At 36.3% G+C, this 17,380-nt stretch overlaps 1 protein-coding gene across 3 annotated transcripts in view; it reads left to right on the top strand.

Annotated features, from left to right (window-relative positions):
* The window catches only part of ACTR10 (actin related protein 10), a 27,497-nt gene extending 10,117 nt beyond the window's left edge, over positions 1-17,380 (top strand). For 2 of the 3 annotated variants that reach the window (XM_086709651.1, XM_086709652.1), the window contains exons 5-13: positions 18-125; positions 2,132-2,199; positions 2,594-2,673; positions 6,917-6,952; positions 9,314-9,393; positions 9,473-9,546; positions 13,569-13,650; positions 14,682-14,883; positions 16,514-17,380. In XM_086709651.1, coding sequence (XP_086565777.1) covers positions 18-125; positions 2,132-2,199; positions 2,594-2,673; positions 6,917-6,952; positions 9,314-9,393; positions 9,473-9,546; positions 13,569-13,650; positions 14,682-14,883; positions 16,514-16,695 — 912 coding nt within the window. In that variant the 3' untranslated portion in view covers positions 16,696-17,380. The remainder of the gene's footprint in view (positions 1-17; positions 126-2,131; positions 2,200-2,593; positions 2,674-6,916; positions 6,953-9,313; positions 9,394-9,472; positions 9,547-13,568; positions 13,651-14,681; positions 14,884-16,513) is intronic. The other variant, XM_086709654.1, reaches the window with a different exon arrangement.

Below are 17,380 nucleotides of genomic sequence, written 5' to 3'. Positions count from 1 at the left end.
GTTTTGCTCTTTCCCAGGTTCCATCTGTCCTGCTTGCTCCAAGTCATCTAATGGCTCTTCTGACACTTGGAATAAATTCGGCCATGGTCCTGGATTGTGGATATAGGGAGAGCCTCGTGTTACCTGTATCTTTTTTTGTCAACCAGCTTATTTCCCAGCTTTTACTTTGCTTTCCCAGTAATTAGGCTCATTATGATTGGTGTTTGTGGTATCAAACTGTTTTGGGTTACCATATACAAATATGAATTCCCATGTAGAAAAAATTCACAAGATTGTCATGAGACTTAAATTTGGTGGAAATTACCATTATGACATGGTCCCAGTATATACTCCAAGGGTCAGACCTCTTGAATATCATGTTCAGTTTTTAAGAAGAACATCAGCTAATTAGGATGTGTCATAGGACTTGACTATCTTAGTCACTTTCTAAGAAAAGGTAATACAAAGAGTAATTGGAGAAAGTGAAATGAGAAAGTTAAATCAAGAAAAAACATGAAATCTGCCTTCAGATGCTGAAGGACTTACTGTGGGAAAATGAGTACGTTTTCTCCTTTTTCTATTTCTGCAGGCTATCACAGAGGCAATAGTGCGTAGGGTTTATGATGTTGGTTTTGGAATCAAATACGTAAGTGGTAAATCTAAGCTATGCTTCTTACTACCTATATGATATTAGTCAAGTAATCTCTTTGGGCCTTAGGTCTCTCAACTATGAGATGAGAATTAAAATATTTCCACCTCATGGAGGGGTATTGTGTGACTTAAATGGGATAATGTATGTAAAGTATTTAGCATATGATCTGGCATGTAATAATTGCTCAGCAAGTGCCGTAGTTTTTGTATCAATCACCATTGGGAAGAACTTCCTCGTAATTCATGCTGTCCAAAAATGGAATTAGTGACCAAATACACTGGTGCATTCCTTGTCGTTAGAAGCGGGGAATAGGTAAAGGCTGTTAGAAATGTTACAGTGCACATGGCTCCAGTGAAAACGAGATTGAAATCTCTAAATCCATGATTCTTGAGCAGTTTTGAGATCTACATACGTATTTATTAGAAGAAATGCTTGTGGGCATGAAATCAAGAATCAGTAGCTCCTAAAGAACTAAATTAGGTAATATCTTTTTGATTTATCATTTTTAAACTTTTTAAATATTTTTTTAAGTTTATTTTGAGAGAGAGTATGCACAAGACAGGGAGAGGGGCAGAGGGAGAGAATCCCAAGCAGGCTCCACACGGTCAGTGCAGAGTCCATTGTGGGGGGCGGGGCTCCAACACATGAGCCCTGAGGTCATGACCTGAGCTGAAACTGAGAATCCGTTGCTTACTGACTGAGCCACCCAGGCACCCTGGTAATAGCTTTTTAAATATAAACTATTTTGTGTTTATATCTTGTAACAATCCTGCCACACAAGTAGTATTCTCCTTATTATATGACTGAGAAGATGGAAAGTTGGGATAGTTGACTGCAGGTCATATAAGCATATAGCCAAGGTATATAACCATGTTTGTTTCTAAAGCCAATGCTCTTACCAACATATATATTTTTTAAACATTGTACTTACAGACAATATGGAAAATAAGGTAGCAAATCTTCAGTACAGTATTGTCCACTATCCTCTCAGCTCTAGTAGAAATACAACGTGAGACATATGTAATTTAAAATTTTTCTAGTAGCTACATTTTTAAAGTATAAGTGAAAGATGCAATTACTGTATTTAACCCAATATATTCAAACTATTAGTTCCACATAAGCTGTATAAAAACTATAATGAGATATTTCATAGGGCTTTCTGTATGTGTGTGTTAAGTCTTCTAAATTTGGTATTGGGTTTGTTCTTACAGCACATCTGAATTCAAACTGGCCACATTTCAAGTGCTCAGTAGCCACATGTGGCCAGTAGCTACTTTATTAGACACCTCAGTTCTAACTAATGAATTCTGTGTGTATATGTGTGGGTGTGTGTAACCTTTGTCTTTGGAGAAAATTTTGAAAAATGACTGATATTTTGTACCTCTTAAAAATATTGAGAACCTGTTACCAAAGCTGACTTAATACACAGAAGGTAAGGAAAATAACCAAGGAAACCACATTTTATCTCCTAAAATGGTTACATCCTTGACTCCCCTATAGATATATGAAGGGATCCCAGTACTGAATTGTTGGGGAGCACTCCCTCTAGGAGGAAAAGCTCTTCACAAGTAAGTTTCTTGAGATTTAGCACATTTGCTTCACCTGTACCACAAAAACATGTTAATATTTTGACAGTATCAATAGAAGGTTGATGGACATTTAATGTTACTCATTCCATTCTCTCTTAGCCTTGAATGTATTCATCTTTTTTATTAATTTTATTTTTTTAATTTATATCCAAATTAGCATATAGTGCAACAATGATTTCAGGAATAGATTCCTTAACGGCCTTTACCCATTTAGCCCATCCCCCCCCCCCCCGATGTATTCATCTTTTAAGGATAAAACCACTTTTGTGTAAAGCATTATAACCCACTATGATGTGGTAAAAGTATTAAGTAAGAGAAGATATCAAGTGCAATATTTTAATTCCAGTACCTTTTTTTTTTTTTTAACCTTCAGGGAGTTGGAAACTCAGCTACTGGAACAATGTACTGTTGACACAGGTGCTGCTAAAGAGCAGAGCCTTCCCTCTGTGATGGGTAAAACTATTTTCAACTATTTAATACTGGTTTATATTCCCTTTTCATTCTTCGGCTCATAATGGTTTTTTGCCCCATTGTATAGTTACTCTCTTTTCCCTCACGTCACTCTAATGACATTGCTTCAGTTATAGGGTTATTCTTCACCTCTTAATCAAGTTCAGTAATTTAATCTTAGTCATACTTTCTAGACTTGTGGCATTGTGGATTATCATATACTCTTTTTTTTTTTAAGTTTATTTTTGGGGGGAAGGTCAGAGAGAGAAGTTGGGGGGTGGGGAGAGAAACAGAAACCCAAGCAGGTTCCATGCTGCCAGCACAGAGCTTGACATGGGGCTCGAAATCACAAACTGCGAGATCATGACCCAAGCCAAAACAAGTATCAGATGCCCAACCAACTGAGCCACCCAGGTGCCCCTGTCCTATACTCTTGATATTATCTCTTCCCTTGGCATTCTGAGCTCTCTTGCTTTATGATGTTCTATTATTTCTCCAGGTATTCCTTGGTTCCCCTTGTTTTTGCTTTCTCTACTGATATTCCCTAGGGATGTGTTCTTTTATTTCTCCCCCCCCCCCCCCACTGGTTTTTAACAGTGATCTCATCTGTTTCCATAACTTCAGCTACATCAATATGCTGTTGATTCTCAAATGTGTCATTGGGCCTGACCTTTCTAAACTTGATACTCATATTTCCAACTGATTATTAGATGTAAACTAGGCATGTTTAGGTACCTCACATTTAAGACCTTCAAAATGGGAACACATTATCTCTTCTTCCATATTTATTTCAACAAATTGTTATCAGATAAAGATGCCATCTTCCTTATCTCCCATTTTAGAAAACTGGGAGTTAAAAATCCTTTCAGTTCTCCCTCAGAAATCTCTTTTTAATCTCATCTCCTTTTCTCTATCATCTGTACCACTGACCATCTGAAAACAAAGACATTGTAAACTAGACCCTCATTGTTTCTTGCTTGGATTGTTTCAGGAGACCATTCTCTGGACATATTCAGTCTATTTTCTACTGTTGCCAGGAGTAACTTCCACAATACAAACTTGATTACCTTGCTCTTTGGCTTGAGGGTTTCTGCTGGCTCCACAGCTTAAAATCCAAATTATTTGTTTGATAACACATTTCTTCCCAATCTGACTTTCTACCTTGTAGCCCTAACTATTCAACTTAACCCTGTGCACCTTTTTCAGCTACAGTAAATTTCGTATAGTTTTCCAGGCACCACTAGTCCTCCCATAAACCTGAGCCTTCATACCTGGATGTTTTTCTTTGCCTGGTTGGGTTTTTCATCCCTCTACGTGACTCAGCCAGAGTGTCATTTTATTGTGAAGCCTTTCGCATTTTCCCCAAGCAGAATAAATTTCTCCCCTCTCTGTTAAGCCTTCACCAGCATTTATTACAGCACATATGACACATCCTCATATACCTGTTAACTCACCAATTTCCTTCAGTACACTTTAGGGATCTGTCTTACTTGTTTTTCAATCTGAAGCACTTAGTATACTACCTAGGCACTAAATAAATGTTGGAAAGAGAAAGACAGGTTTTTAGGACGTTTATCCTTGCTTATATTGTTTTCCTGTTTTTCTTTTGGTAGTTAAGATAATAATTGCATTCTTCTATATATTTTTCTTTTTTTTTTAATTTTATTTAAAATTTTTAAAAAAATATTTATTTATTTTTGAGAGAGAGAGAGAGACAGCATGTGAGCAGGGGAGGAGAAGAGAGAGAGGGAGACACAGAATCTGAAGCAGGCTCCAGGCTCTGAGCTGTCAGCACAGAGCCTGGCACAGGGCTTGAACTCATGAACTGTGAGATCATGACGTGAGCTGAAGTCGGACGCTTACCCGACTAAGCCACCAGGGTGCCCCAGAGGGAGAGAATCTTAAGCATGGGCTCGATCCCAGGACCCTGGGATCATGACCTGAGCCAGACAAGGTCATCACATTAAGAGTCAGACACTCAACTGACTGAGCCACCCAGGCACCCCTAATTTATCTGTTGCAGGTAAATTTTGTTACTCTTTTAGTATGTCATGAAGACAAAAGTATCCAAAGATAATGAGTGTAATGTAGCATTCGAAATATTTTTTTTTTTATTTTTTTTTTTCAACGTTTATTTATTTTTGGGACAGAGAGAGACAGAGCATGAACGGGGGAGGGGCAGAGAGAGAGGGAGACACAGAATCGGAAACAGGCTCCAGGCTCTGAGCCATCAGCCCAGGGCCCGACGCGGGGCTCGAACTCACGGACCGCGAGATCGTGACCTGGCTGAAGTCGGACGCTCAACCGACTGCGCCACCCAGGCGCCCCACGAAATATTTTTAATAAAGATGTTTAAAAGTGATGATAACATTTCCTTACAATTCTGGACTGTACATTCTTGGATACCCTTTCTTTAACCAACCATCGTGGTCTCTGATTCTAATCTTTCCGTGATATATTTTCCCAAATCTGAGTCTGTGATAGCCTTTCAGTCCTACTGACTGAGGAATTAAATCATATCATTGTTTGCTGAAGGACACGTGTAGGAGGATCAGAAATGCAAATACATTTAAAATATCTCTTCTCAAGGTTCTTAGCAAGGAGGAGAGGCAAATCTCATGTATATGTGGGTATCCTTATATGAACTTTGAATGAGTTTTTTCATTTAGTTTTTGGAACCTAGTTCAAAAAGAATAAATACATTAAAGTAACTTATAAAGACTAACCCAAGTACATTGATTGAACAAAAAGTGTACAGTTAAAAGCAAATTATGTAAGAATATAGGGGGGTAGCATCTACCCCCAGCTAAAATAAGGGTTTTATTTTCAAGCCTGCTTTACTTTTTTTTTTTTTTTTTTTTTTGCCTAAAGAAAACTGTTTCTCATGTTACAAAATTTCTTTGTTACATTTTGAAATTCATTTGAATATGCCTAAAGAAAATATAACATTAATTGAATGTTACAGTTTTTAGCACTTATATTATAGTTACATTTCTCTCATCTCTTCATAGCCAAATTAAAATTTTTTTGGAAATCTCTATCCTTTTGTGAGGTACGTCCCAACACTTAAGGATAGAAGTCTTCAAAGTTTTTGATCACACACTGACCCCATCAGTAAAAAGCTTTTGAGCATATACCTTCAATACATATGTGTGTTTATTTGTAAGATGTATGTATACCACTATTACTATATTATGAAACACACAAAAGTAAGATTTTGGGAAGGACAAGATAATGGTAAATAATAATTCTAACGTTATACTTAACTAGGGCTAAAAGTTTTTTGTTCCTCAAAACAACGTGATAAAATATTTTTTTAAGGGTTATGGCTTAATATTTTGAAGGTGTGGCTTTCAAGTTTAATTTATATTAATCCTTAGTTTTAGTGGCTGCCATAACTTAAAGATATAGCTAACAAGGTATGTAAGTTCAGATGGAAGAAGTGCATGATTACCCTTATTAAATCATGATTCCATTTTCAGCTATAAATTTCTGTCTTCTTTGATATAAATAATTTGTTCTTATAAATCAGAATATTTTTACATAATTAACAATGAGTTAAAAAGTCTGAGTTTAGAAGATTTTAATTTTAGGTTAGAAAATTTTGTTTCTGAGTATGACTTAGAGAACTAGATTTTTAGCAACAAAATCACATAAAAATGGTAATATATCCAAACATCCACCTTCTAGAGGCTCCCTAAATTGTATAGATTTCTTTGAATAGATACATTCTTGCTCACTTTTTTAAATGTCACCTTTACCTTGAAGAAAAAAAGTTGAGAGTCTGTGTCTGATCCTTTCTAAAAATAAGTATTAGGTTAGCATATTACCGACATCACAGAAGGATAAGCAAACTTGAAACCTCACTTTTTGTACAAGAAAAATTAATAACTCCTATTTCTTCTAAGTAGTTTACCACAAGATACCCAACAAATCTTTTTATAGCAGAAAGGATTGTTGTGGTCAATTTCTATGTGGTGCCAATTATTCTAATATATTATTAGATCTTGTTTTTATCCAAGTTTTGAGTGTGTAATATCTGGTAGGACTTGGTGCACATCTGGCTTCAACTTCTGTGCTTTGGTTTGGCTTTGAAAAATGGTGGCGTTTCTATTTGGCTTTTAAAAAGCTACAGTACTTAGCTCTTTAAAAAATTTTGCGCAAATGGAAAGTGGAAATGTGAGTGCAATTTAGTGGACTGGTTTTGCTTATTATTAAACTTCTCTAAATAAAATTTCTGTTTTAGGTTCAATTCCAGAAGGTGTCCTAGAGGACATTAAAGGTAAACTCAGTTCCCACTTTTGTCCCTTTTATCCTTAAGTATTAGTTTAGAGGGCATGTGTTTCTAAATATTTACAGATGTACAACATATATTCAATTGATAATGTAATATCCTAAAAGTATTTAATATACAGGATAAGCTATGTGATAATGTAAATAAAATGTTTATTTTCCTTTAGATTTATGGAAGCTTTTGCCATTATTTATGATGTCTTATTGAAGAAACTACAATTATAGAGTATACAGTAATTCCAGGGAATTAATAGTTTGCACAGTATGAATAAACTGCTTAAGAAAGCCACTGGTTTTATGTTGTATAGAATTTTTTTTTACTCTAGTTTTTAAATACATATATACAAGGTTAATCATTTTACTGACTTTAGAAGTTCTATATTTGGGGCCAAAATATATTGGATTCACTTTTTTTTTTTTAATTTTTAATGTTTATTTTTAGTTTTGAGAGAGAGAGAGAGAGCGCGCTCATGCGCGGGCACAAGTGGGGGAGGGGCAGAGAGAGAGGGAGACACAGAATCTGAAGCAGGCTCCAGGCTCTGAGCTGTCAGCACAGAGCCCAACTTGGGGCTCGAACCCACGAACTGTGAGATCATGACCTGAGCCGGAGTTGGACGCTTAACCAGCTAAACCATGCAGGCAACCTTGGAGTTGCTTTAAAAAGATATATTACTTCTTTGCTAGAGTGTATTTTTATGATAATGTTTAAATTGAGTTTTCTGGTATTTTGATTCACTGAAAGGAAAAGCATTTAAAACATAATTTCATATTCTTCAGTACTGACAATGTCATGTAAAATTCATAAGAGAGAATCAGACAATAATGGATTTTAGAATTAAATGAGACCTGAAGATAATCTGGTGTGGTTGGGCCCTGAAATATTAAGTGATTTGTTCAGTGTAATACTGTAGGTAGGGTTAGAGCTGGAGCTGAAAGGTGGATCTTGTTCTTCGTTATGTTGTTTACTTATGTGATATAATTACCTAAAATTTCTTCACTTATTGTAATACCTGAGTTTTACAATATGTAGATACTTATCTTGCTTTGATATTTATGAGGACTTGAATAAAATAGATAATACCTGAGTAACTTGAGCACCTAGCTTACTATTAGCATATTAGTATATTGTAGATTCTCAATATGTTTTAACGAATAAAAAGACTCTTATTAGGATACATATATTTAACGTGTTTTGCAAGTAATTAACCAAGTCATTAGATTTTTCACATTTAACATTAATTTCGTTTCTAGTTAAACATTTTTTATTCCTTACCTTCTGAAACTATTTTGAAGCAGCTTGTTATAAAAGGTACTTTGCAACTCAAATAATTTTTGACAGAATAAATGTTCAAAGTGAAAAAAAAAAAGTGGGATAGTAGAGGGAAAATGGTAGTGTTGGGGTATGCTAGAGGTAGAAAATAATATGCCAAAAAACCCTAAACTCAGGGAGCCTTACTGCGGCTAAGAGCAAAATTTAGCCTTGCGTTCGTTCTGACCACGATTTTTATTTTATTTTTATTTTTTATTTTTTTAGAGAGAAAAGAGTGCATGCAAACAGGGGAGAGGGGCAGACGAAGAGAGAGAGTATCTTAAGCAGGCTCCGCACTGAGCATGGAGCCTGACACAGGGTTTGATCCATGACCCTGGGCTCATGACCTGAGCCAAAATCAAGAGTTGGACCTTCAACCAACTGAGCTATTCAGGCAACCCTGGCCAACCAAGATTTTTAAAAAGAATCAAATAGATAGTTAAGATTAGGGATAGCAGGGGCGCCTGGGTGGTGCAGTCGGTTAAGCGTCCGACTTCAGCCAGGTCACGATCTCGCGGTCCGTGAGTTCGAGCCCCGCGTCAGGCTCTGGGCTGATGGCTCGGAGCCTGGAGCCTGTTTCCGATTCTGTGTCTCCCTCTCTCTCTGCCCCTCCCCCGTTCATGCTCTGTTTCTCTCTGTCCCAAAAATAAATAAAAAACGTTGAAAAAAAATTTAAAAAAAAGATTAGGGATAGCAGTGGTTCAAAGGAACATGGTACTCAGAATAGCTACATATTCATAATACTAAATTTTATTATGGTACTCTTTATGCCAGGAATATAAAAAATATAGTTTTCTCAGAGGTATTTTATTTTTAATGTGGTTTTATGAAAGATGAGCACACAACATATCTTATTCCTCAGTGAATGAAAAAGTTTTTTATTTGTGAATAAATTCTCATAACCAAACTAAAGGCAGAGATAGTTTGTAAAATCTGAAGGAATAGCTGACCAGTATGTCCACTTGAATAGAATTGTTTTAACTGGGACAGAGATCGATTCAATCACAAACCATAACAAAATCTCCTTTTCTTTCTTATAAGTGCGCACTTGCTTTGTAAGTGATCTGAAACGTGGATTAAAAATCCAAGCAGCAAAATTTAATATTGATGGGAATACTGAGGTAAGTTAAAAATAAATGTATATTCTTTTTTTCAGAGGTTATAACCTATGTATTTATGCTTATGATATTTATATTTCAGCGTCCCTCACCACCCCCAAATGTTGACTACCCATTAGATGGAGAGAAGATTTTACATGTTCTTGGATCAATCAGGTAGACCTTAATTTTTATGAGCAAAATAATGAACTAAAATGAATTTTTGGCTTTTAAAAATATATAAGCCTTTAATATTGCTGATTTAACAATTTTATGTGTTTTTCAGTACGCCTCCCTGTTCATGATTAATTTTATTCAGCTTCTTAATTTTGAAAAGTTTTATTTTGTAAAATTTTTAAAATTATATAAAAATATTTAAATTAAAAAAAATTTTTTTCCTGCTCTTCATAGTAATTTAGAAGTAATGGAACTATTCTTCAAGGTAGAGAATAAAGTACAATACTTTAAAACAGGGTTCAGCAAACCTTTTTTGTAAAGAGGTTTGTGAGCCATATGGTCTCTGTTGCAAGTACTCAAGTCTACAATTTGGAATGCAAAATCAGCCACAAGACAATATGTAAATGAATGAGCATGGCTGTGTTCCAATTTACAAAGATAAGTGGGCTGGATTTGGCTTACAGGCCATAGTTTGCTGGCACCTGCTTTGAAACGTCATGTTAGAAGGAATGCGTTCTTCCAAATATGCTAAATCTTAAGGACCAGTTAGTAATTCACTTTTTCATTTTCTTTATTCTATCCAATGATGCTATATAAGTTACAGACTTACATAATTATATTGGTAACAATAGCATTTTCTTTATATACAAGCTTTATAATATTTGTATGTGCAGGGGCACCTGGGTGGCTCAGTTGGTTGAGCATCTGACTCTTGATTTCAGCTCAGGTCATGATCCCAGGGTCATGGGATCGAGCCCTGCATTGGGCTCTGCACGGAGTGTGGAGCTTGCTTGGGATTTTCTCTCTCTCTCCCTTTGCCCCTCTCTCCTGGTCACACGTGCACTTTCTCTAAAATAACAGTAAAAATAAAGAGTTTGTAGCTCTTATAAAAAAAATAAAAAATAAAATTTGTATTTATAAGTTTCATTTGTAAAATATTAGAAGATGCCACAGAAAAGAATTATGTAGATATTGAAGATCTGAGGTAATACAGAGGTTGAGATCTATAAGGGTGAACATGAATACACAGATGTTACAGATGGTAGGGTAGGAGAACAACAGAGTGAGAATGTAATACTTTTTGGTAGTAGCTTTTATCATTTTACCTCTTCTTTAGGTTATACTCCTTAAATTACTGTTTTAAATTTTCTCCAGGTTGTATAGTAGAGCCCAAAATACAAGAAGAAAATAAATGTTGAAGGAGATGAATATGCAACTTTTTGGTTCATAATAGCTTTTTGGTTATTTGGGAATAAAAAAAAACACTGTGTCTCACATTTCAGACCCAATGGATTTACAGTTGTCTGCTCATATGTTTTTTTCCTATTAAAAATCGAGTTCCATTGAAACATAATTAGACACGGTTCAGACCACACACACAGTTTGTAAGTCAGAAGGGTCATTTGAATTTTTAAGTGCAGTGAGAACTTAAAGTTATTTGTGTATCCATCTTGGTACAGAATTCCTATTGGTGGTTTTTTTAGACTTTCATAGTTGGATTACCTGTATTAAAAAGATTTTAAAAATGATTGTCTTTTCGAAGCATTCAACAGTTCACATAGAAAAACAACTTATTTTCTACCCCTAGTATTTTGTGGGTTAAGTAACAGTAAAATTGCATAATTTCAATATCAAATCTATTGGCAATAAAAGACTTGGAACAAGGAAACTATTGTTCCGTAAGCATTCAACTCAACTGGTGGAAGTGGAATTATGCAGGCATTACAGCAGGTGGCTGACCACCTACGAGTGTTCAGCATACTGCAGGCCTCAGTAACCTTACTGATGACATGAGGAGCTAGTGAGTGGGTGGAGTTGCATGAAGAGAATTTTATGTTTTGAAGAAGATTCAAGAAAGCTTCAGAGTGGTGTGCATAGTCTGATCTAAATCTTATTTTTAAGAAATAGTGTTTATATATGCGTATGCGTAGGTAGTTTTGTATTGCATTGCTCAGGATTTAGTTTGGCCACCAGTGACACAAACCTGACAATAGTGGCTTCACCAAGATAGGAGTTTGTCTCTTTTCAGCTTTGTTTGTTTGTTTGTTTGTTTGTTTTTGAGAGGGAGGGAAGGAAGGGGGAGGTGAGCTGGGCAGGGGCAGAGGGAGGGAGGGAGAGAATCCCAAGCCGACTCCATGCTATCAGCACAGAGCTCCACACGGGGCTTGAACTCATGAACTGTGAGATCATGACTGGAGCGGACATCAATAGTCGGTGCTTTGCCAACTGAGCCCCTCGGGCGCCCCGTCTCTCTCTTTTAAAAGAAGCTCAGAGGTAGATAGTCCAGGAATGGTATGGCAGCTCCCACCAGGGACCCAAACATCCTTCATCTTTCATCCTTTTGGGGGTAGTCCTGTCCTTAGATACCAGGGTGGTCGATACAGTTAAAGCTACTATATCTGTGTTTAAAGCAAGCAGCCCTAGGAAGGGAAAGAAAAAAGTGCTCCTGTCCTTTTTAAGGAGATGTCTTTCAGAAGTCCCAAATGCTGCTTCTGCCTCCATCTCCTCTGTTCCTTAGCTACACATCTAACTACAAGGGAGGCAGGTAAATACAGTGTTTCAACTGGAGGAGGGCATTATATCCAGCTTAAAAATGGAGCTCTTTTTTTTCAAGTTACAGGATTTACAGGATATTGCAAAGATGATATAGGAAAGCCTCATGTACTCTTCACGCAGTTTCCCCCAATGGTTACACCTTACTTAACTGTAGCACAATAGCAAAACCAGTAAATTTGGCATCAGTGTAACATGTATATATAGTTCGTATCATTTTATCACACGTAGATTTCTGTAATCACACCACGATTAAGATATAGAACTATTCCATCACCACAAAGACCTTCCTTGTGCTATCCCAAAATGGGTTCTTTTGAGAACAAATAGGAAAATGGAAAATGGGTATTTTATTAGGCAACTAGCAGTCTTTGCCATACGTTATTTTTAAAAACAAGAGAAATGCTTGGGGAGGGGATTGTTTTTAAATCTTTTGTATCACTACAGATCTTTTTTTTTTTTTAATGTTTACTTTTATTTTTGAGAGAGAGAGAGTGCACACAAGCAGGGGAGGGACAGAGAGTGAGGGGATCAGAGGATCTGAAGCAGGCTCTGTGCTGACAGCAGAGAGTCTGATGCGGGGCTCGAACTCATGAACTGTGAGATATGACCTGAGGCGAAGTTGAATGCTTAACTGACTAAGCCACCCCGGCGCCCCCAGATCTGTTTCGTGAATCTTAACTAGCTTTTATAGAATCACTTATTTTCTGTTATTAGGCTTAAGGAAGTATAACTGGACAAAATGTCTGTTAATCTGTACATAATAATAGTTATAGTTAATACATAAGGAGAGCCTCCTGTGTACCAGGCACTGTTCTATTGATTCATTGAATCCTCACCTCAAACACCTGTGAGGCAGGTGCTGGTCTCCTCATTTACAGATGCAAACACCTCATCGGGGCGCCTGGGTGGCGCAGTCGGTTAAGCGTCCGACTTCAGCCAGGTCACGATCTCGCGGTCCGTGAGTTCGAGCCCCGCGTCAGGCTCTGGGCTGATGGCTCAGAGCCTGGAGCCTGTTTCCGATTCTGTGTCTCCCTCTCTCTCTGCCCCTCCCCCGTTCATGCTCTGTCTCTCTCTGTCCCAAAAATAAATAAACGTTGAAAAAAAAAAAAAAACAAATGCAAACACCTCGTGTTTTAATTTTTTTTTAATGTTTATTTTTGAGAGGGAGAGACAGAGTGCAAGTGGGGGAGGAGCAGAGGGAGGAGACGCAGAATCCGAGGCAGGCTCCAGGCTCTGAGCTGTTAGCACAGAGCTGAGCTGTGGGGCTCGAGCTTCTAAACTGTCAGATCATGACCTGAGCCGAAGTCAGGTGCTTAACTGACTGAGCCACCCATGTGCCCCCAAACACCTTCTGTTTTCATAATTATTCTATGTTAACATAGTACTGGTACTTAAAAAATAGAACCGATGATATATTTTCTATCATATGATGCCAACAAAGCACTCTCTGTTTTTAATCTCACTAGAGATTCGGTTGTGGAAATTCTTTTTGAACAAGATAATGAAGAGAAATCAGTTGCCACTTTAATACTGGATTCTCTTATACAGGTATTTTGATTTTGCAAAAAGTTTCCATTTTAACTACAGCCCTTTAGAGAAACTGATGTTTTTGAGTAATCTCTCCACCCAACGTGGGCTTTGCATTGACACTTTCGAGATCCAGAGCCACATGCTGTACGGACTGAGCCAGCCAGGTGCCCTGAGGAAATTTTTACATGTTATCTTCTGTATTTTTATTTTAGCTGCTGGTTACAATGTTAGCTTTTCTGCTAAATGTTACAGTTTCAGAGTTTGACTTTGGCACTGAAAGATGGTACTTAACAACATTTCAAACTCAGGGATAATAAGTGCTATTGTGTATTTTTTCCCTAGCAACAATATCAGATTTTTATTTTGTACCTGGTACAGCTTGTAGTTTCTTTAAGTGCAGGTTTGGGTAGTATTGAATTTTAAATTCCATAGGGTATATGATAATGTCTTCTTTGTTTAATGACTGGAATCACAGAATTCCATGTGAAATACCATTGATTTGGAAGATACTGTCTACCTCTGGGGCTCTGCTCAGAGACTTTTATGAAAAACGTAGCATCAGTGAAAGACTTTAACATTCTAATTCTTAGAACTGATGTGGAAACAGTTTTTCTAAGTATGTTTTCTTCCCACTTGACAACTGGCTCTGGATATAATACTGTGAAGTTATCACATACTTTCTTTACTAAAAAAAGTAATGAAGTTCTTTTATTTCTTCTCCTATTTTTTGCTCGACTCAGTCATTCTGTCTTGAAAATGAGATTACTCACATATAACTACCGTGTGTCCTGTGGAACTTTAAATTCTAAACTGTTAGATTTTAAAATCTTTCAAGTTCCATGTAAGTATATAGCAATATTTTCATGGTTATATTTGCTACATGAAAAACTCCCTTGTTAAAGAAACCTTGATGTGCGTTTTTTCTGTGGTAATAGTACTGATCACCTATTTAATTTGTAACGCATAATCTGTATATTTTCTTTAATCCAGTCAAGCATTATTTATACAGCTAAGGATAAATTCTTTTTTTTCTTTCTCTTTAATAACAGTGCCCAATAGACACCAGAAAGCAGCTCGCAGAGAATTTGGTAGTCATAGGTGGCACGTCGATGTTGCCAGGATTTCTCCACAGATTGCTGGCGGAAATAAGGTATTTGGTAGAAAAACCAAAATATAAAAAAGTACTCGGCACCAAGACATTCCGAATCCATACTCCACCCGCAAAGGCCAATTGTGTGGCGTGGTTGGGAGGTAAGAATTTAGTTTTTACAATATAGATGATTATATAGTGATTGGTTCCTGAATGGTATATTAATGGCTGTAATAGATTCAGTGTTAAAAATCATTCACGTAACAAACTAATAGAACTATTAAATAATTTTCTTTGAACATTGACTTTTCCTTGAAGTGTTAATTTTCAGAGTTATATCCCTATTTCTCTTGGCGTTTGCACTTTAATTTTTTAAATAAACTTCATCCAATGAAAATCATTTCTCATAATAGTGATAGCTGTGCCTTTATTCCAGTGCTGCTACCATTGCTCAAGACATTTGTTTTAGTTCCTTCTAAAGCTAACCTGTGAGTCATATATGAGAATTGATCTCTTTATTTTATAATTACACTTTATTTTGTGACTGAGTTCATTGAATGATAGTTCATAGGAAATGATAGTTTTGTTGAAATCAGGAAATAGCCTAGAGCTAGTATATACATATGTACTTTGAAGAGAAAAACAAGCATGGATGTGTATACCTGTATAATTCTGCTATGTGTTTTATGATGCATTTACAGCTAATAGGTATCTTGATCATGAGAAAAAGTATTGAGATTTTATTATTTATTTATTTATTTTTAATGTTTATTAATTTTTGAGAGAGAGAGAGAGAGAGAGAACAGGGGAGGAGCAGAGAGATAGGAAGACAGAATCAGAAGCAGGCTCCAGGCTCCGAGCTGTCAGCACAGAGCCCGACGCGAGGCTCGAACTCACAAGCCGTGAGATCATGACCTGAGCCGAAGCCGGATGCTTAACTGACTGAGCCACCCAGGTGCCCCTAAAAGTATTGAGATTTTAAATGAATGTTGTATTTCTTGTAAAGTAAAATTCGGTCAAAATGTAATTTTGGTCTAGGACAAATAGATTTAGTTACTGCATTATTTTTTATTTATTTTCTTTAAAAAATTGTTTTTAATGTTTTTTTTTATTTTTGAGAGAAGGAGAGAGACAGAGCATGAGTAAGGGAAGGGCAGAGAGAGAGGAAGATACAGGATCTAAAACGGGCTCCGGGCTCTGAGCTGTCAGCACAGAGCCCAACATGGGGCTTGAACTCACAGACCTTGAGATCAAAGTCTGACACTTAACCTACTGATGCACCCAGGCGCCCCAGTTACTGCATTATTTTTTAAAGACCACCTTGTGGGTCTTTATAAAGTCTTTAGCAGAGACTTGGGTGGCATTATAATGATGATTATTAACGTTTTACAGTGCTGTTTTATTTATTGACATACAATCTTGGAATTGTGGCAAAGAAAACTAAAAGTATTATTTACTGTTTTTACACAGAATTAAAAATACTTTCCACTCCACTCTACCTCACCTGCTTTTAGACACAGTTAATGCTTGGTAGCATTTTCACTGTAGTCTGCTATAGGCCATTTAAGTCACTTTCAACACAGGAATTGTGGCTTACCCTGTTATTCAAAAATATGGGATACAAAACAGCTGCAATTAATTTGAAGAGTGACTATGCATTGCTGAATTTCACCACTTCTCTCGTCAAATAATGAGTTGGACGTGTGTGTACATAAAATTTTCTAGTACAAGTTTACATCTTAAATAAAATTTTTTTTTTCATTTTTTTGTTTTGTTTTTTTAACCACACAGGAGCTATTTTTGGTGCACTACAAGACATACTTGGGAGCCGTTCAGTCTCAAAGGAATATTATAATCAGACAGGCCGTATACCTGATTGGTGTTCTCTTAACAACCCTCCGTTGGAGATGATGTTTGATGTCGGAAAAGCTCAGCCACCTCTGATGAAGAGAGCATTTTCCACTGAGAAATAAAAGTTTGATTAAAATTCAGCTTTGCTTCATATCAAGTATCTAATCGATTATAAGCAAATGGTACAAAGTATATAGGATGCTCTTAGAGATGACTTTATGGCAATGAAAACATTTCTGTAATGACTTTTTGCATTGAGATTCTTTTGACTTTTGTTTTTCTTGTGTAGTGGTAAAATGGTAGCTGATGCTTAATGAAATTTGTTGTATTTATATCAATAAAATATAGTAAAGCGGTTTAATTTTGGAAGTTTGTTACACAGTTTAATTTCAAAAGGAATATAACATTTTCCCTCCACAATTCACATAATCTGAGCTGAGCATTGGAAAGTTCATTAATTTCATTATTTTCAGCAATTATTTCAAGAATAAATAATATTACCATTACCAGGTATTTCAAATATTAACCTGGGTCTATTCAGATTCTTTTGTTTTGGTATTTATGTGTCCATGTTACAATGCTGCTTTTGCAGGAATATATTTGACTCTTTGGACTGAGAATGTTTAGTAACATAGTTAAAACATTGGTTAAGCAACATGTGCAGATGTTTACTTTTTAACTTTACAGTTTCTTTATGAACAATTCTACATTTCTAAGGAGAAAGATACTTCATTTTTATGCAAAGACATTCCATTTTATGTATTTTTATGTAAGTGCTTTATAAACGTGAAATTCATAATGTTTTAA

The sequence above is a fragment of the Puma concolor genome, chromosome B3 (assembly GCF_028749965.1).
Source record: "Puma concolor isolate L17-30 chromosome B3, mPumCon1.1.hap2, whole genome shotgun sequence".
Lineage (NCBI taxonomy): Eukaryota > Metazoa > Chordata > Mammalia > Carnivora > Felidae > Puma > Puma concolor.
This window is presented reverse-complemented; position numbering and strand designations above follow the sequence as displayed.